The 20439-nt window shown below is 42.6% G+C and overlaps 1 protein-coding gene across 11 annotated transcripts in view; it reads left to right on the forward strand.

The window, feature by feature from the left end:
- Positions 1 to 20439, forward strand: part of TSC2 (TSC complex subunit 2) — a 41956-nt gene that overhangs the window by 9057 nt on the left and 12460 nt on the right. For 5 of the 11 annotated variants that reach the window (XM_039492737.1, XM_039492738.1, XM_039492739.1 and 2 more), the window contains exons 11-32: positions 778 to 921; positions 1283 to 1420; positions 1964 to 2067; positions 2872 to 2953; positions 3964 to 4119; positions 4465 to 4581; positions 5567 to 5689; positions 6036 to 6142; positions 6761 to 6914; positions 8197 to 8319; positions 8869 to 9003; positions 9695 to 9884; positions 10344 to 10437; positions 10782 to 10884; positions 11113 to 11207; positions 13430 to 13561; positions 15137 to 15301; positions 16120 to 16272; positions 16491 to 16603; positions 17088 to 17285; positions 18140 to 18355; positions 20276 to 20344. In XM_039492737.1, the coding sequence (XP_039348671.1) occupies positions 778 to 921; positions 1283 to 1420; positions 1964 to 2067; positions 2872 to 2953; positions 3964 to 4119; positions 4465 to 4581; positions 5567 to 5689; positions 6036 to 6142; positions 6761 to 6914; positions 8197 to 8319; positions 8869 to 9003; positions 9695 to 9884; positions 10344 to 10437; positions 10782 to 10884; positions 11113 to 11207; positions 13430 to 13561; positions 15137 to 15301; positions 16120 to 16272; positions 16491 to 16603; positions 17088 to 17285; positions 18140 to 18355; positions 20276 to 20344 (2911 nt within the window). The remainder of the gene's footprint in view (positions 1 to 777; positions 922 to 1282; positions 1421 to 1963; positions 2068 to 2871; positions 2954 to 3963; positions 4120 to 4464; positions 4582 to 5566; positions 5690 to 6035; positions 6143 to 6760; positions 6915 to 8196; positions 8320 to 8868; positions 9004 to 9694; positions 9885 to 10343; positions 10438 to 10781; positions 10885 to 11112; positions 11208 to 13429; positions 13562 to 15136; positions 15302 to 16119; positions 16273 to 16490; positions 16604 to 17087; positions 17286 to 18139; positions 18356 to 20275; positions 20345 to 20439) is intronic. The other 6 variants (XM_039492740.1, XM_039492741.1, XM_039492743.1 and 3 more) reach the window with 6 other exon arrangements.

The following is a 20439-nucleotide window of genomic DNA, read 5'->3' on the forward strand; positions in this document are numbered from 1 at the left end:
CACTTACTAAATCCTTGGTGTGATATTAAATTGGGAGCAGCCTGCCACCTTTCGTGCCCTCTTCTGTACTTTGGGAGACAGCAAGGCTATTTTTGTAATGGATTTTAACGACAGCAAAGGGAATGGTGTTAAAGTTCCCTTATTGGCTGCCCATGCTGGATGTTTGATCTGTAGATTATGCGTTAGGCCAGAGAGAATCCCTGAAACAAAATTAGAAGTTTCCTATAATGGGCTTGGTATGAGTGACAAGATTGAGTTGTCTCATTACAAAATCCTACTGTCTTTTCAGTGTTTGGGGACCTTTCAGCCAAACCACAAGAGTTACCATGTTCTAAACTGAACTACGTATTCCAGTGAGGGGTGTATGTTGCATCATGTGGAGCTGGTAGCACTGTCTCCAACCCCCTGTTCATGTGGAACCAGGGGTGCATTTTAACATCTGACTTGCACCTGTTGGGAATACATTATTGTGCTTATAAAATGGCCATCTTTTGATTGGCCTTTGCAGCTGTAGCCTCAAACTTCGAGCTTTTCTATCCTTGAAACACTACAGTGGCCGCGCTGCAGTTGTGTGACTGTAGCACTTCAGTGTAGACACTTACTACAGCAACGGAAGGGGTTCTGTCCCCGTCGTTAAACCACCTCCCTGAGAGGCAGTAGGTAGGTTGATGGAAGGATTGAGCCCTTCAGCTAAACTTCTTAATATGTAGGATGTTGATCGACTTCAGTTTAAGAAAGTTACAGATCATTGACTGACCTGAGGAACTTGTGTTCCAGGCCATGACTTGTCCCAATGCAGTTGTATCATATGAAATAGTCCTGTCCATAACCAGATTAATCAAGAAATATGGGAAGGAGCTGCAGGCTGTCACTTGGGATATTCTTCTGGATATCGTTGAGCGATTACTCCAACAGCTACAGGTAGGTATTGAGCTAAATCTTGATATACGCTTTAAAAACATCTTGTAGGAAGTATTTTGGTTTATAAAATGGTCTTATTTTTTAATACCGAAAAGGACTCTACGGCTTCTGCTTTTGATGCGGGGGTAGCGTGTACCCTACCACAGCCTATAGACTTGATGTCTGACCCTGGGGCTCCCCCGTCAGTGGAGTTGTGCTTGTCATGGAGGTGGCAAGGTATTTGGTGTTGGAAGGGAAGACGATTGAGTATGGGTCTGGCCTAACTTTGACTAGTACTTCTCAGCCAACACTCTTACTTCAATTGTGACATACTTTGTAATTAAAAAAGAAACCATTTAGAGCAGCCTTGTCTGTGTTTCAGAGTATAGAGAACCAGGATTTGAAGTCCATTGTGCATGCTCTGTTGACTACTGTAGAAGAACTCTGTGACCAGAACGAATTCCATGGGTCTGAGGAGAGATTCTTTGAACTGGTGGAGAGATGTGCTGATCAGAGACCTGTAAGACCTTCTCTCCCATCTCAAGTCAATACGGCGTATTGTGGTTTTTTCCCCCCTTTTAAACCTCTGGAAATGTTTCTCTGTACTATAGTAGTGTCTAGAGGCCCCACCCAAAATATGGGGTCCATTTTGGGAGGCATTGCATGAATGCATAGTAAGGAACAGTCCCTGTCCCAAATTGCACAAGACACACACAGGAAACATTCAATATTCCTATTTTACTGATGGGGAGCTGAGGTACAGGGATAGTAAATGATTTGCCCAAAGTCACATAGGAAGTCTGGCAAAGCCAGGAATTGAACCCAGAATTCCAGAGTCCCAATCTGAGTGCCTACAAGACCATCCTTCCTCTTATTGCCCACCTCAATATTAGATTTTTATCCCATACAACCAAGGGCAGCGGGAGTTATAAAATAGCTCACGTTATAAAGCTAAATGAAGACTTCACAGCCTCTTGAGGCCTGATCTTGGAGAGAGGGGAAGGGAGATGCATGCACTGTAGGTAAGCACTGGACCATTCTTACCTTCTTTTTTTTTTTTAAGGAATCTTCTCTACTAAACTTAATAACGTACAAAGCTCAGTCTATTCACCCTGCCAAGGATGGCTGGATTCATAACCTGAAGGTGTTAATGGAGAGGTTCTTCAGGTAGGAAACCGCAGCTTTAAAAAGAAAAGGTTGTTTCAATGTGTGTGCAGTCTGTTTAATGAACTGTCTGTTTTTAAAACAATCTTACTCTCTGGATCTCTTTAATGTTAGTAATGGCTGCTGAAATATGGGGGTGATTCCAGAATGCAGGATTTGCTTTTTGTCCAATCAACAGAACAAAAATATCAAACTGAGGCTTCTTTATCATCCTTCTTCTTTTAATGAAGTGGAGGGTGGCTATTGGCTGCTTCACCTCTCTAATTAACTATCCTGTGCTCCATTGCGTGGTATCTTCCTTGGTATCAGACCTACAACCCTACCTTCTAAATATCAGGAGTGCTTCTGATTTGACAATATCCTGTAGTATGGGGTTCTGCAATGGCAGCTCCCCAGAACATGCTTTCTTATTGTAGAATGATCCCCTCATATCTCCAGAGCTTTTGGCTCCTTTTAAAAAATTAAGATAAAGACCACTTCACCCCTGTGTATGTGGCTCTGAAGTTGTGGCACAGAGTCTCTCTCCCATTCACACATGCTCTCCCTGATTGACTCTTTAAGTTTTGGAGATGGGTACGGTTGCCCATGTGCTACAACAGGAGCTCTTGTTTTCGTAGACAGCCTCCAGGTTTTTCTTGATGGTAGCACCTTGTCCGCTTGGTGTTGCAACTTCATATGCAGAGAACGTTCACTGAAGGTTCACGTGGCCTTTGCTTGTAACGTTTTTAACCCAGAAAAAAGGGAGTTCATCACAACATGCTCTCTGTCCTCTCCCTAACTCTTTTGGGTTTGTTTTTTCCCTTTTAGGAACGAGTGTCGTAGTGCAGTTCGGATTAAAGTTCTGGATGTCTTGTCTTTTGTCCTGAGCATTAACAGACAGTTTTATGAGGTTTGTATTTTATTGATATTTAGTTGGGGTGTTTGAATTGGAGATCTGGAATGGGTGGTGAAAATGGTTTTTCTGATGCTTAATTGTATGTGTTCTTCAGGCCTAGTTTCTGCAATTCTAAAGAGTCAGTCCGACAGTTCTGAAAATGTAGGACCCTGTAATTAGGTTTCTCTGCGGTGTGACTGGAAGAACTCGCGTATTCAATGTGGTCCATAGTTGCGTTTTTTAAGTCTGTTGTCAGTATGGTGTATGTATAATGGGAGTTGATATTAGCGGGTCAATTTTGACAATGTGCTTTTTTAATTTTCACCTTGTGCATCTTGTGGATATCTTCTTTCCCTGTTCTAAGGTTTCCCAAAGAGGCTGTCACTTCCATTCATTTTACTAAAATATGTATTTTAGTGTTGGGAATGGAAGATTTAATCTGGTTTGGGTAAAGACAAAGTTTCGTTTGTACCAAGATGAGGTAAAGATATTATCTGACGTGAGTGGATTGACTCAACTCAATGTTTCTGTTTTAATTGAAATCCAAGATGGCAGGTGCTGTGATAGAGCAGAGCCCAGTGAACTCTGCTTGATTTGCTTGTTAACTCAAAGGAATGTCTGCTCAGTGTGTCTGATGCAAGGAAAGTGGGAGAGGCGCTGCTCAGATTCCTCCAAGTTCTATTAAACTGGCTGCTGCCTCTTCGTTTCCTGCCTCTCTGAAAAACAAGGCCTGTGAATCCCATGTGAATGAGGTCTGCTGAAGCTGAGCTCCAGAGCCTTGGTCAGATTGATAAAGACCTAAGCTGCTGAGTCCAAGTTCAACAATAGTCTAAATGTTTGGAGAGATGACCTAGAAAGATATTTAAATAGGCTGGAGGAAGAAATCCAGCAGACTAAACAACTAGGTAATGAAGACTAAAGCTAGTATGACCTCGTGATTCTTTGATCATGAATATACATTTGTGTTAACTCGCTAATAAGAGTGAGCTGGGAGACATTTTGCTGAACAGTCTATCCTATTGCAGGAGGAGCTGATTAACGTGGTGGTGATCTCACAGCTGGCACATATTCCAGAGGATAAAGACCACCAAGTCCGGAAACTGGCCACTCAGCTATTGGTGGACCTGGCCGAGGGCTGCAACACGCATCACTTTAACAGCTTGCTTGATATCATAGAAAAGGTGAGGCTTCGTTTGCTCAGTAGTGACACTTCCAATAACTTTGTCTCCATCTCTTATCCAATCGCTTTACTGGAGACCAAGGAAGGTGAACAAGTTAATTATATGATCCTTGGGGGTGGTGAAGGACTCCTGAATTTTGGAGGAAACCAGAGCTCTAATGGAAACCAAAAAGGTGCTTTGGAACCAGCTCTGCTAATGCACATCCAAGCTAATCTACAATATTAGGAGACTTTCAGTGGGACCATTTATTTTGTGCCTTTCTGACCTGTTGGCATGGAATTAAGTCGGCGTCTCATTGTGCCCGATGTGGGTTTTAAAGAACATTTCTCCTTTTGTTTTTAAAAGGTGGCTGCACGTTCTCTTTGGGCCCCTGTTGATCTGGAGGAGAGAGACTTTCTATCTCACTCTGCTGCTTTAGAGGATGTGAAGACAGCTGTTCTAGGCCTCCTGGTAATTCTCCAGGTAAAACTGTGGAGTGTTTAAAAATCCCTCCCTTAAAACAATGGTCTCTAGGGCTTTGTTTACTGGCCAGTCAATTCCCAATAACAAATTCTTTCTCTTCTGTAACTTCATAGACTAAGTCACTTGTCCCACTCTTTAAACTAACAGAATAGGGGATGTTTTAGCCATGATTGGGTTAGTTCAATTCTTGACTGGGTACCTTGCATACGATATATTAATTATTAAATCTTTAGCTACTAACAGCCAGCATGTCATAAATGTAAATGTTTTGGTGATATGTTCCTAGGGTCCAGCTAGAAAGGAGCCAGAACTGGATTCTCAAATCTGAATCTTTTTGAATCCTAACCCCAAAGAAATTCAGATCCCCAGATCCAAACCCACACCTGTGACTTTCTGGGCCTAGATTAGATCAAAAATGAGAAGAGTTCTAATGTGACTGAAATTTCTCACCAGAAATCTCACTAATTCAGTTGCTACCTGGGGCAAAAACTACCCAGATCTCTTGTATTGCCAGACACTCACCATTCGAGATGGTGGAAATTTTGCAAGAACAACTTAAGTGACTTGAGCCTGTCAGGATCCAACCACCACTTTCTCAGGCTGTCTCAAAGCCTGCCCTGCCCTTTGTTTATTGATGCTACTAGCAGCGTCAGTGGAGTATAGCGTTATGCCTCCAAGCAATGTCTTTATCGGGTAATTCATAAATTAAAGGTCAAACTTGCCACTCTAACAGTTTTCATAGACGTGTCGGTATCCATAATGCGCACGTGCTGTGCTCTCTTAAAAGAGGGAAGATGGATCTGTTTGGGGATTTTGTGTGTGTGATCCCCAGGATCCTCTGAGGCATCATCTGTTCGTGTTGGCCTCAAGAACAGCTTACATTGCCTTTCTTTGTACATTTGATGCTGATTGACCAAAGATGGGCTACTCTGTTAACAAGTAAACCTTCGGTGTGTCTATTGACTGTTGTTCTGTGCCTCTGTAGACAAAGCTGTACAGCTTGCCTGCTAGCCATGCCACTCGGGTGTATGAAATGCTTATTAATCACATCGAGCTCCACTATAAGAACATGTACCGCCTCCCGATTGCTAGCAGCATCAGATTGCAGGTATGGATAGTCTCTCTCCTAGCACTATGATAGAAGGAGAGGCTGAACAAATGCTTTAGCTGGGTAGAAGATGGGGCGTTTGTAGGAAGTTATTACAGTGTACTCTGCAGCATGCCTCTGTCGCTGTAGAGTAAAATGTTAGTTAGCTGATGGCACTGTGTTAATAAATTCCATAAAAGTTGAGTTCAGGGAGTGGAAGCTCCTACAGAATAAGCCCCAATGCAGAGCAAATCTTCTTGCTGGCCAGGCACGACAGCAGATTGGGTGGTGAGAAGCTGGGGAAATAGTCTATCAGCAGAGATTTTGAGTCATTCCAGAATGCAGTGAGAAATCTTCTCTCTTGCAGGCATTTGACTTTCTGCTGATGCTTCGAGCGGACTCCCTCCACCGTCTTGGCCTGAGCAACAAGGATGGAGCAGTGAGATTTAGCCCCTACTGCCTCTGTGACTTGGTGTATGTTTCTCATTGCATTGTAGTACCTTTGAAACCTTGACATTCTCACGTGTGTATTAATAGTCTGTCACAGTCTCTCTACAACTCTTCTCATCTCCCAAATTCTGGTCAGCAGTTATCACACCACATTCATAGTTATTGCTGGGGTGGGGGTGGGGGTTCCCTCTAGTAAATAACTTTGGAACCAGTCCTGTAAATCCTTGGCATGCAGAGCTCTCAGGAGCCTCAGAGTTCTGTGCACTGGGGGCTTGCAATTTATGTAGCTACTCTGCAAAAGATTACAAATCCCTTGTTTGCAATTTCCTGCCAGGAGACTGAGAAATCTGGTTTTACACTAAGATGTAGTACAGTGATCTGTAGAAACGTTGCTACTTCAAGTTGCACAGCCTAGTCTGGTAGTAACTGACTCTTTAACTTAACCCTCTTAACAGAGAGATCTCTGAAAAGGAGCTTGGAGAAGCAGCCTTTGTTGTAGATAATAAAACGATGCATGTTTCTGACTAGTTGGCTTGGTCACTTCCCTGAAATCTGTTGCTTTGCATATGCATTTCTCATCTTGCTTTCATGTCTGGTAATGGCTACTGAAACACTGACCTGGTTTGTATTTCCATGTCGTAGAGAACCAGAGAAGAGGGTGTCTGAGAAAAAGCCTGCTGGGACCCTCTCCCCTCCATCAGGAAGCCCCTGTGTTTCCTCCCAGAATGCCACTCTTCGGATGGGCTACTTGCCCTACTCATTGCTCTTCCGAGTCCTTCTGCAGTGTTTGAAGCAAGTACGTTGATGAACAGTGGAGTTCTGCACGCACATTTGGAGCTCTGAATACTGATAAGAAGGACATCAGAAACGTGTCTAAAACTCACGCGTTTGGAATGTTGATGCTGAAATGTTCCAAAATGTCAGCTTTTTATCCCCTTTATGCCCAAAAAACTCCCATTGAATTTTTTTTTAAATTGATATTTCTTGTGGAAGATCATGACACTCATTACACCAAGAAGCAGGAATAGAGCTTTTAACTCATCCACTTGTGGTGGCCGATTAAACTGCATATGTAGTGCTGAGCCTAATCTGTTTACTCAGAGGGCTTTAAAAATTGTCTGATGAGGTCCTTTTTTGAATCTTGTCTCAAAAGTGTAATCTGTGAGACTTACCCACCATTTCGCAGTATAGCCAATTAATACACTCTTGTGCTTTATTTTTCTTAAAAGAACATAATCAATTGTATTTAAACCTAAAATGTGACCGGCCTGTGTTTTAAAATTATCTAGCAATCAGTGTTACCCAGGATACCCAACACCAGCCAAGGGTGTCTAAATAGCTTCTTGAAATCCAGAACTTTCCATCCGAAAATTGTTTGTGTGTGACCCTACAACTCTTCAGCCACCAGGAGGGCCACAAGTAAAACCCTTCCTAAACCTAGCAGACCGCCACTGGGTTCTGCTTCACAGGAAATGAGTGAATTTTTTTTTTTTTTTCGTTTAACAGAGGCCAAAAGCCAGTAGGAAAAATGTCACCCTGCTTCTCAAAGAGGATTTGAAACTAATAATAAAAGAAACCAAAATTAGAAGTTCAACTTAAGTTGACAAACTGCTGACCATTAGATATTTGAGTATGGAAAGGAAATAATGAAGTGCATTAATGTTGGTTCTGGACAGCGTTTTATTCATTTTTTTGGGCCAGGAGTTGTCTTGAATGCTAAAATCACTTTTTTGTTTTGGCGGATGGAGGAAGCATGTGTAGAAAAGGCCTGGATCAGACTCTCTCCTTTTTTTACCATCTGTTTGGAGATCAGGCCATGTTATGGCATCAAAATGTCCGTGCTACATCTGAGCTAGAGGATGCAGTTTGGTGGAACCCTGGAAGCAACCCATGCATCAAATAAAAGCAGGATATTTGCTAACTAACAAGGCTGGAGAAACAAGGGATCACAGAAATAAACAACAAATCATTGTTGGACACTTGATGGGCTTTATTTTCAAATTTAACACACAAATCATGCAAAGTTTCCCATGGAAAGTTATTTTCTTCCTTACTAAACTCTCTCCCCTTCTTTCCAGGAGACAGACTGGAAGGTGTTGAAACTGGTTCTCAACAAGTTACCGGAGTCTCTCCGTTACAAAGTGCTGTTTTTAACCTCCCCTTGCAACCTTGACCAGCTGTGCTCTGCACTCTGCTCCATGGTAATAACCAGTGTGTCCTCCTGGGGTCTAGACACCACAATTTCAGTTCTAATAGAAATGTGTTTGCCTTAAGGCTTCCTTACTTATACCCTATATTTTTGGGATTAATCTGTCCCTCCTCCCCCTCACCATTAGATATTTAACTGTACATATGCTTCAGTTGCTAAAGAATATAGTTATAAAAGTGTATCCATAAATTGAATGAGTTTTGAGGACACTTGAGCCTAAACCTAAACAAACTGACCTGCATGTAAGGCTTTGGGGTTCTAGGTGTATATAATGGTCTCCTGCAAATCCATCCCCCCACACCAAAACTCTGTGCAAAGTGAGCTAAGGGATTTATTTCATAGTTTTACTGTGAAGATTATGCTCCAAGTACAGCATCCAGATCCTAGTACATATATGATTGAGCTCTGGGACCTGAAAGCTAATTTTGTTTCATAATGGAACCCCGTACTGCTCTTGTACTATGAAAATGTGCCCCAAAAGACCTGAATTGAAAAGGTACGTGAAACGAAAAGTACTCAAGCCCAGTGTGTAACTGATTAGCTTACAGACAAAAAGACAGCTGAGAGGTTGCGTGGCACTCCAGACGGGTTCTCCCGCAATGACTTGCACCTGGCTGTGGTTCCAGTGTTGACTGCATTGATATCTTACCATAATTACCTGGACAAAGCTAAACAGGTACCGTCAATGGGATGGGCTGTGGGAGGTGAAGTCTGAGTCTGTCTCCAATGCACTTTCTAATGCCAGCCTGTCTCAGACTTGGAGACTAAATGGATAGTTGCCATGTAAGCATTTGCACTGGACATATAAAGGGCAGCTCTGCCAGAAAACAGTATACCCATTGTAAGTAAAAGTAACGTAGGATGACTGTAACTGAGAGAAGTTAGTAAAACTCTATTCGCATTCTGAGCTTTGTGTATTTAATAGCACTTTGTATCGTCAGTTGCCATCCCCTGCATAGGCATTTGGTTCTTTCTCCCAGTCTGAAAGACCCTGATGACCATCAGAAGGGAGCAGAAAAACCTTAAACATTTTGTCCTTTTTTATTCTGTCAGAAACTGTAATCTTAAACTTGATTATTTCAAAAAGTTCAGGATGACAAATGTCTTGTCTAAGATTTAGAGCCAAGATGTGTCCAGCAGTGCAGAAACACCTGTGACTTTTTTTTTTTTCCTCTTGAGATTGTAGTCTCAAATTGCTAGTGTATTTTTGGTAAAAATTCTTTTAGCTGCTGGCCCTAGCAATGCAATTACCAACACACAACTAGCATTTTAGTATGTAGAAATGCTAGAGATTTGTTGCAGGCTAGTGGCAGATGGATCCTGGTCTTATTTTATTATACCGAGCATATTCTGTTCTATTCTTCTAGCGTGAAATGGTTTATTGCCTGGAACATGGCTTAATTTATCGCTGTGCAAACCAGTGCGTTGTGGCTTTATCAGTATGCAGCGTTGAGATGCCTGACATCATCATAAAGGCACTGCCAGTCTTGATAGTCAAGTTAACCCACATTTCTGCTACAGCAAACATGGCAATACCTCTCTTAGAATTTCTTTCAAGTAAGTTGCAGTGGAAATTATGTTTTACTTATGTTCTTCAGTGGCTGTGAAAAGGCTAACTGTGTTATTTAGCATGAGTATCATCATCTTGGGTTAGTTTAAGGTCAAATACCAGAAATACAGTGACCCCTAGAACAAGTTGTAATGTGCTGCAACTGCCATAAAATCTTAACATCTAGTCTACTCTTGCTCATGTAACCCAGCTGCTCAACCTAATGCACATGCAGACTGAGAAAAAAGAAACATGCTTTACATATTAAAACACTAGAAAATCGGAGGTTATCTTCCCCTCCTTGTAGCTTACGCCTTGCAAAGTAATACTTACAGAACGTAATGTAACATTAGCTTTCCTGTTGGTACCAATGATTTAGAAAACGCCGGATGATCCAGCTAAATTCTGAGTCAGTAACAGTGCTCTCATCCAGACTTCACAATGATTTTCTTACTGAACTGTTTCAGCTCTAGCCAGGCTGCCTCATCTCTATAGGAACTTTGCAGCTGAGCAGTATGCGAGCGTGTTTGCCATCTCTCTGCCATACACAAATCCCTCCAAGTAAGTTCATGAATCTTTTTTGTTGTTGTTTTTTCTCTCGTTTTCCCCATCTGTAAATTGGGGAAAATGAGACTTACTTACCTTTGTAAAGTGTTTTAAGATCTACAGAGGAAATATATAGTTGTTTGTGATACCTTTAGATATGGGTCTTGTTGCTGAGGGAGGGCCAGCTTTAGCTTCAAGACAAATAGTGTGTGTTGCTAATTGCACTCCAGGTTCCTTTTCCCCTTGAATGTACAGTAGTATTCTCTCCCACACCTCTGTAATATTAGTATTGAACTGCATCTCTTCTGAAAACGTGTTCAGATTGCACCACTAAACTACTGAAATCTTCCCCTGTTCAGGTTTAACCAGTACATCGTGTGCCTGGCGCACCATGTGATCGCTATGTGGTTCATCCGATGTCGCCTGCCCTTCCGGAAAGACTTTGTTCCCTACATTACAAAGGTAACAGCTGTGGCTGGATCTCGCAATACAAAGGGTGCTCTGAGAACTGCAATCTGTGGGCATTATTGCTGTCAATTTACAGAGATTCTATTTTACATCAAAATAACACCTGTACTTACTAATATGTTAGAATTTCAAAATCAAATGTAGCTCTTGAGGGTTGGCTCATGGCGTGTGGGCTGCAAATACCAACAGTTGAACCCATTATCTGTGTGTCCAAATTGGCAGGGCTTGCGGTCAAACGTCCTCCTCTCATTTGATGACACCCCTGAGAAGGACAGTTTCAGGGCTCGCAGTACAAGTCTGAACGAGAGGCCGAAAAGGTAAATTGTATTCCATTCCAGTTGGGGCTATGGGTAGCTCTTCATTAGGAGCTGTTTAAATGCCAAATGGTTTCCTGTGCTTTCTGAAGAGAACTGTCTGTGTCCTTAAAGATGCTGTGTAATCTTTCTGATAACCAGAATGTTCTGTATTAAGACACAGTCCGAGTTGTTGTTAAACCTGAGGTCAGAACGAGCTGATGGTTAATGGTATGTATTCGTACTAAGACATCACTGGTTGCCCCCATTCACTTCTGCAGAATGTAAGCTTGCATTCTAAAAATAATTCTGTCTGCTGAATGTGAATCAACATAGTGCTGGCTGAAAAAATAGCGAGAGGGGTGCATGCTCTGTTCATCTCAGTGGTTTGTTAATTCTGCATCTTAATGATAGTTTAACAGTGGATGCTTAAATTTTTTCATTGCGGATCATTTTAATAGCAATGTGTACAAACTGGAGTAGTTAAGTGGTGGCTCCCATAATCCACCCTATTTTTGCCCAGTCTAAACTCTGGTAGATCCAGAATCTGACCTATTGCTGCTCTGTTATTCTGTGAAGAAGAGAGTGCTGGATCTCTGATCCCTTCTGAAAAGAAGAAAAGCTAGAATGACAAACCAGTCTGCCGTGGAAAGTTTCTATGTGGCAGTAGAGTCTAGATTTCAGTTTCACAAGAGGAGAGGCGGTAGTGTCCACTTCTTAAAATCTGTGTCGCTAACAGGCAACTCACTTTAAAGTATCTTAACCCATTGATCCCACAAGGAAAGAGTGTTTTGAAATCAGTACATCAATTCAGGTAGAACCCTGAAGTCCATTCAAGTATTCATGTTATTCGAAGCAGCCATTGATATTTTGAAGTAGCATCTGCAGAGAGGGAAGGGAAGATGTAGTTTGAAAGTCACTCAATGTTTTGCAAAGGTGACTTATCCACTGGACTCCTCTTTGAGTTGGTTCACTGAACTTGCGTCAGTGTTTCTCTGCAGTGAGGCCATAGTAACATTTAAATGCTCTGGGGAGGGTGCCTCTCCTTTAATTGCGAAGTATAATAAGGATCTTGTAACAAAGAAACACCATCCTTGCCTTAATGCCATAGCTGTAAACTGTCTTGTGTTTGCAAGTTAATATTCTCTAATCCTTCATCTCCTTGTTTCATTTTTAAAATTTGGAATAGACGCCTTTGCCAATCATCTCTCATTTTGCAGTTTGTTAATCTCTCTCTTTTTCCCAAAACCTACTTAATTTCATTGGGTTGGAATACTACTAATTCTGAAAGGCTGTTGCCCTTGTTAACCTAGCTAGTTCTGCAAAATTCTCTTAGGGGATGCAAACTGTAATTGGATAGTAACATGGACTCCTCTGCAAACCCTTGTTTATGGAAGAAGTCCCAGTCTGTGGTGCTGTTTCTGTGAGTAAGGGTTTTCAGGATCATGTCCACGGGTCTGACTTTATTGAGGACAAATAAGAAAGCTTAGTTCGTGTCCAATGTCCCAAAGCCTTTTGGAAAAAGAACCTTATTCCTCATGCTTGAAATTACACACGAGCAAGGCAGGAGATCACTTGAAATGACTGTGTTTGTCTCAATTGAGAGAAACTTACTGGTTAGTCAAAGCACCTGGGTTCTGTTTCCAGCTTAATCACTGGCTCACTTTCAGTCCTTGGGCAAGTCTCTTAACCTCTCTGCCTCAGTTTCCAGACAGGTAGAGCAAAGATACTTGCCTGTCTCAAATGGATATTTTGAGGCTTCGTGTATGAAAAGCACTTTGAGATCTCAGGATAAAGTCTCTATACAAGTCTTATTTAACAGTGATAATATTGCAGAAGAGCCCCTGGTTAGAGTAACACAATGGAAGTTGAAACAAGGCCAGCTCTTCAGACTGGAGAAACCTTGATACCAAATCTGAGTGCAAACCTATTTTCTCTTCCTCAATGCAGTGTAGTATTCCAACTATCATTTACATCAGTTTTTGTTTGTACTAATTTCATTTGTTTGTAGTGTTTAAAATCTTGTTTTCAAAAGTGATTTTTATGCTTTCAACTCTGCCTGGTTTTATGTTTTAATTTTTTTTCTTTTTGACATTTTTTTGTTTTGTTTTACATCACCCTGTGGGATTCCCCAATATTGACCCTGTGACCTGTGACCTTTCAACCTCCATCCCTACAATGATTTCTTCCCTTCCTGTGACCTGTGCAATTACACCTCTTTCGGGGCTTGGTGCTTCTTCACCTAGTAGTTTAAGAATAGCCAAAAATGCAAGGCAAGGCTTGAATAACTCTCCTCCAGTGAAAGAGCTGAAAGAAGCCTCTGCAGTTGATGCCTTCCGATCCCGCAGCATCAGTGTGTCAGAACATGTGGTCCGCAGGTAGTGGCACTTTAAAGGGGGAGAATCCAAGAGCAAATCTGCACTTGGAAACTTTGCTGCAAGGGTGGGTGGGGGCAGGGTGAGCTTGCATGCGGGATGCTTGCATGACCTCTTCAGAAAATAATAATCGGGTCTGTCCACAAAATATGCTTTGGAAAAGCTTCATGGAGGTCCTGTGGTTTACCAATGCTGGTTGTGGTGGTGTTACATTGCCCTGTGCTTCGATTCAGTGGTGTTCTATTCACGAAAGCTTCTTTTATTGCAGAGTAAAGATCAAGGATAAAAAGGTTGCATTCTGTGCAAGTCTGAGTCTTTTTGTTAACCGGCTTTTAAATTACAGCCTTCCAAAGGCAACTTGAAGCATGAATGTCGCAGTTTTCTGCTAGGATTGTGTGCAAACCTTCCCTGCAAGGCAGAGCGAATGGTTCCTTTGGTTATTGCTGGGAAGAAGGCACATAGAAGTCTGTTGATATAAAGTAACTCACCATCAGTACATCTCCAGGATATTGTTTCTAAGGGACAAAGCCGTGAAGGGCAGGCCTGACAAAAGGGGGAATTTTTCATGACCGAAGAAAATAGTTTGGTCATTGACTCTTGATTTGGCCATATCACGTCGTTGAAAATTGTAAATCCTTTTCTCCTGTTTCTGAATGTGTCCCTTGAATATTAAATTGCTGGCTCGGAATATGATGGCTAGAAGTTTCTTTACCTGAAAATGAATGTTGTTAGGCTGCAGGAAATAAGCATCAGACTGTCACTGGAATTGCATTGCAAATACTTTCCCTGTTTGTGATAACATGTTGGGCGGGGTGGGGGGGGAGGCGTAGAAGTGACTATTGTGAAAATAGTGATTTTTGACACTTCAAATTCTAATGTCCCTATTAGTCTGCTACAGTATTGCATGGTTCTCTTCTATTTATATTTAAATTATAGGTAACAAAACATTTAAATAATTACTATCTAATGATGCCAAAGAAGTTCCTGCATAATATAAACCCCGCTGAGGTGCAGCCAAATCTTTTTGCAAATGACTGGGTTTGAGGCATTCCTTCTAACAAGTTCTGTAACACAGCCTGCTATTGCAATTGTTTCAAAATTGCATTGCTTAAAATACAATTACTTGAAGACAGAATTGCTTTATATCAATGTACTAATTGTGTGCAGAGTGCAATTTTTTTGCCACTGGTTTAGCTAGATTTTTACAGAAGTCTGAATTTTATTTCTGCAATTTAAAATCAATGTATGTGATGCTGCCGTTTGCCTTGCTATTCTGCACCGCATCCCTCCTAAAGCTGACCCTGCTCAAATTGCACAAACGTCAACCGTGCTTCCATTTCTTTCTCAAGATGAGCTGTCAGTTCTGGGGTGACATAGCTGCCATCTTCAATGACTGTATAATATTAGTGATTTGAGAATGATTCTGATGGGCCCTGGGTTTGATACGTTTGGATGTAGTCAAACCTATTGAGGCATGTGCATGTATTGCGGATTGCTCCGTGGCTTAGTGTGGATCAGATGACAGTACTGTACCTGTTTTGCAGTGTAACTTGACGCACTCTAAACTCCCTCTCTCAGTAGGATACAGACATCCATCACTAGTTCAAGCCTGGGCTCTGCAGATGAGAATTCGATGGCTCAGGCGGATGACAACTTAAAAAACCTCCACTTGGAACTCACAGAGACCTGTCTGGATATGATGGCCCGATATGTCTTTTCAAATTTCACTGCGGTGCCCAAGAGGTGGGAGTCAGTTACTTGTTCTGGTGTTAGCTATTCTTTGGCCTAAAGGTACGTCTCGCCTCCTCAGCAGGAAATTGCTGGATCAAATTTCAGGTTCTTATGAGCACAGCAAGTCTCATAGGCTTAACCCATCCCCTCTGGCCAAAACCTTCATTGACTTAGCATGAAGTTTGGCGACACAAAACTCCCCTAGCACTGTGGCTCAAATCCTGTCAGGACTGCCTCAGCATTGAGCCTTTCCAGAGTAGATATGTTGAAAACCATTCAGCTTTTTTGCATGAACCCTTTAACAACCTTTCTGCTCTGTGTGGTTTTTGAAGACCCCCAAAGCGCTTTCCCTATGAGCAGAGGTTTGCTTCCAGTACGTGGGCCAATTTTGACTCTCCTCACCTCCCACAATGTAATGCAGTTTGCCAGATGACTACTTTCCTTCCCATCAGAGACTCTGTGTGTGTGTGTGTTGCGTTTGGGGTTCCTTCAGGATGAAAGGTGCCGCACGAATTGGAAACACTGACGTTTTAGTCTAACTTGGTATCCTGGAAGGAGTCGTGTAGCAGGGATAAGGCCAGGAATACATTTGCAATGCTGTCTGGAAGCCACAGACGTAATTGATATAGGAGGCAGTGCGTCCTTCATCCTGCTGGAGCATTTTTATGCTTTACCAGTTTTACCTTGGTGTAGTTTTTAAGAAATGTCGTAATTTAAATGTGGAAAGAGCAGGAATTTTTTCAACCCCAATGCAGAAAATAACTTCCTGGCTGAATCTCTGGTGTTGGGCAACTTATGTGAGTTGTATTCACTCCAGACTGTATTTCCAGGTCTCCTGTGGGAGAGTTCCTCTTGGCTGGAGGAAGGACGAAGACATGGCTGGTTGGTAACAAGCTAGTGACTATCACGACGAGTGTTGGAACAGGGACACGGTCACTGTTGGGCCTTGACTCTGGAGAGCTCCAGACCAGTACAGAGTCAAGGTAAACGTCACTCTTATTTTAACATTCTTTTCCCTAATGAAGCCAGTTAAAAACCATTGTGTTAGAACTGATTTGAAGTAACTGTTTTGTAAATAAAAGGAATGATCACATTTATTTCAGTCTGGTATGAATTATAACCCACTATGTTACTGGTTATCCTTCTTTCTCCCTGTTCCCCCAACCGTGTCGTGTCGTCCCATTCTCCCCGCACCCCCCAGTCCAGACCCTGTTTTGCAAGTGAGACAGACTAAAGAAGCTCCAGCAAAGCTGGAATCTCAAGCTGGCCAGCAGGTGTGCAGAGGATCTCGCAACAGAGTCAGGTCAATGTCTGGTAAGCAGTCTCAGCCCATTTCTGTCCTTGGAGACTTGCAACCATTATTGGGCAAGTTTGATCTGTGTGTCCGGTCTCAGACCCACACTTAGGCCATGTAAAAAGGCAAGAGTGCTCTGATCACAGGACCCAGTACTTAGTAATGAAGAACTAGAATGAGTAGCAGCAATGAATGCTGGCTTCCTGAATGGTGGATTTCTGCCTGCTGGCCTTAGCTGTTGTTTGAATGGTGAAACCTGCAGTAAAACCATCTCTAGTAGCCAATTCCTCTGGCTTAAGAAACCAATGTATACATCTGCCAGGTTGCAGATGCTACCTGTTACAATGCACAGTTCATTCATGTGAGATATAGGGATCAAAGACGCTATCAAAGTGCATAGAACTATTTATTACGCGTTTTCTTGACACTGAGTCCAGTTATGTGTCTCTAAACTGAGCTCCTGGGTTCCTCCTTTCTTACCCTTTATGTCTTTTGTTTTGCCAGGTGGTCATGCCTTACGTGTTGGTGCTTTAGACAGCTCAGCCCCCCAGGGGTTACGGAGTCCTGCTGCTTCTGCACCTCGAACAGAGAAGGCCACTCCTGGTGCCCACGCTCCTCTGCAGAAAGAAAAAACAAACCTGGCAGCATATGTCCCACTGCTGACACAGGGCTGGGCAGAAGTATTAGTCCGGAGGCCCACAGGTACGCCTTAACCAACTGCACAAAGGGGCTTCTGAGCTGTGGCTTGCTAAGAAATTGGGATTACATAGAAAAAATATCCATGTCATTAAATGTAAATGGAATTCTTCCATGCTGCTTAACCTCTCCGTTCTTCATGTTTAATTTGTCAGCCAGGTCTTTGGAAGTTGCACCTTTTAATAATGCAAAGTTATAAGACGCTCCTGTGAGAAGATTAAAATCCTTATGTAAACTAAATCCTGCTGCACTGATGGGCCTGGGCACGGTGTTGGCACTCAATTATCTATTCGTTCTGGCACTGCCATTTCTGAGCCCCGCTGGTTCCTTCTTATAAGTCTAATTTCCAAAGTGCGAACACGGCCCATTGCTGGAGTAATAAGTAAGTGCATGACTGCTGTTTGTCAAGGAGTAGCAATGGTGCTGAAGGCATGAAGGTTAAAAAAACAGGGCAATCCCCAAATTCCTGGACACCAATACATTCCAAAAGCCACATGGAAGCAAGACTTGCACATTTCAGCTCGAAGTTGTCTTGTGAGAGAATCATTTTAAAATCGCCTTCTATCATTAATTAAAATACTCCAGCAGTTGAAAACCTTTAGGGAGCCTGCTTTGAGCTAAAACATCAGGGCTAAAGAGTTTTGGGGAGGAGAGAAGCATGCGGCACTGGGGACTGATTCTCATTTAAAATGTGAAATTAACCGAGTCAGCTGCTAACTGTCAAGAAAACCCTAGAACTACTCAGCCTAATGTTTACCAGCAAGTCCCAGGGCCGTTGATGCTGCTGAGTTCGGCTATTTGAACTTTGTCTCCGAAAGGAGAGAATATCTAACTTCACTGACTATTCCCCTCCCTTGCAGGTAACACAAGCTGGTTAATGAGCCTGGAGAACCCGCTCAGCCCCTTCTCGTCAGATATAAACAACATGCCACTGCAGGAGCTATCCAACGCGCTCATGGCTGCAGAGCGCTTTAAGGAGCACAGAGAGACGGCTTTGTACAAGTCCCTCTCAGTCCCTTCCTCCAGCTTGGCCACCGGGACATCCAAACCATCCCTTCTGCAGCGTTCCAATACAGGTGAGAGAAGAATGTAGCGTGTCCCGGAGAGCTGGCACTCACTTGTATAAAACATAGAAGACTGCTGTAGTCTCACCATCGCGAGTTATTGCAGAGGCTGCAAATGTAATAGCACAAGATGGGGAGGGCTCAGCTCTCCTCATGAGCTTAGTATTCAGTGAAATAAGCCGTTCCTGATCTCCCATGGCACATTAGAAGTGAGGTAATCCCTTTCCTTAAGCACCCCGTAGCTATTTCTTAGTGGTCTCAAGCTAAACATGTCCTGAGTGAAACTGACCAGAGCCTATTTTTTGGTCTACTGCTTGTTTTAAGGTGCAGCCAAAGCTTGTCCATGTGTCTGGATGGATCTTCTTCTCCAGCATTCATGTTTTTAATTACCTCTTGCATAGATTTTTCTGTTGGGCAGTGAGTACTAAGATAATAGCCTACTACAAATCCCCCCACTCAGGAGTCACTGCTGCTCTCTTTGGCAAGTGTCTCCAGGATGATGTGGCAGAGCGCACATCCTGTTAATAGCGGGGGTGTTTGCCTCTGCGCTGACTTCTGTCTTGAGTCCTGAGTGTTTTATTCATTTGACTTCCTAGCGGTGGGCTTTTTACACATTCACTTCTCTGCACCAGGGAGGCTTTGGGCATGCTTTACCCTGCGGCTAGCACTGGTACAGCTCCACTGGTGTTAGTAATATTGGGAGTCCTAATGTCGACTGACTGCTGGCATTTCAAACCTTGTGAGCTAACCCTGTTCAGAGCAAATCTAATGGCCATGCTGCTTCGAACTTTGAGACTGAACCATGTAAGCAGCGGACAAGACTGTCTGGTGCTGTCAGCCCTAGTGCAGGTTGTCTGGGAGCCCAGTAAAAATGCCAATTTCCAGGTTCAGCTTCGCTATTAAGCCTTGCATATGCAGGATCTGATTTTAGCCTTTCAAAACATGTGCATGCAAAAACCCAGGCTGTTAAAACAGGAAGGTAAAATTGAATGGTGAATTATTTAATTTTTTAACACTCATCTGCTCCAGCAGGCTCTTTGATTTTTATGAACTCCTGCAGATTCTGGTGTCTAGACAAATGCTGCCTGATCAGTTTGGAAAAGCTAAAAGCAGCCAACTTGAGACCCACTTGTTGACTGCCACTCACACCAAGCTTTGAATCTGCAGTGAATTGTTTCAGCTGATGTCTCACTACAAACTTACAAACTTGGGGGGAAGGGATAGCTCAGTGGTTTGAGCATTGGCCTGCGAAACCCAGGGTTGTGAGTTCAATCCTTGAGGGGGCCACTTAGGGATCTGGGGCAAAAATTGGTCCTGTTAGTGAAGGCAGGGGCTGGACTCGATGACCTTTCAAGGTCCCTTCCAGTTCTAGGAGATTGGTATATCTCCAATTATTACCTATTACCATAATCAGTTGGCACAAAGACTTGTATTTAAGAATGTTGCGATTGTAATGCCAATGTATATATTCTTTTTAAAGAGGCTAAATCTCTCTGTGTGAACCTTTATCCATATCCTGCTGTTTAAAGTCTCCTACATACTTAAATGACCCTTGCAAAATTTGTGTACTGCAGAAACTGGCTGGCTGGGCTCATTTCTTGCTTGTGCTGGGACTCTAGTAAAGTTGACCCCTTCCCCCCGCCCCCCGTCAATTTAAAAAAAAAACAACAAATCAGAAACTCCTTTTCTCCCAGAGAACAATTTCTGAGTCGGATTGTTTGAATGTGTTTATACCTCTTTATTTGTGTCAGCGAGACCCTCGACCCTTAAGTTTTCCCTTTTTACATCTAGTGAGACTTTCCCAGCTTGTTCTTTGCTTTTATTTTAGTTTTTAAATAGGCTCCTGGTTACATTAACCTCTGTGCTTTTTAATTTTTTCATATAGTCTCTCCTTCCTTTTGATGTAGCTGCTCACTTGATTTCCCTTTGCAGTGGCTTCTTTCTCTTCCATGTACCAGTCCAGTTGTCAAGGAAAGTTGCACAGGAGCATATCCTGGGCAGGTATATATATATCTCTTTAAGGAAAAAAAATATTGCCATAGAAGAACACCTCTGATTCATAGAAACTGTCTCCCTCATACCTCATCACCCTGCCA

This window comes from Mauremys reevesii, linkage group 10 (assembly GCF_016161935.1).
Source record: "Mauremys reevesii isolate NIE-2019 linkage group 10, ASM1616193v1, whole genome shotgun sequence".
NCBI classification, from domain to species: Eukaryota; Metazoa; Chordata; order Testudines; family Geoemydidae; genus Mauremys; species Mauremys reevesii.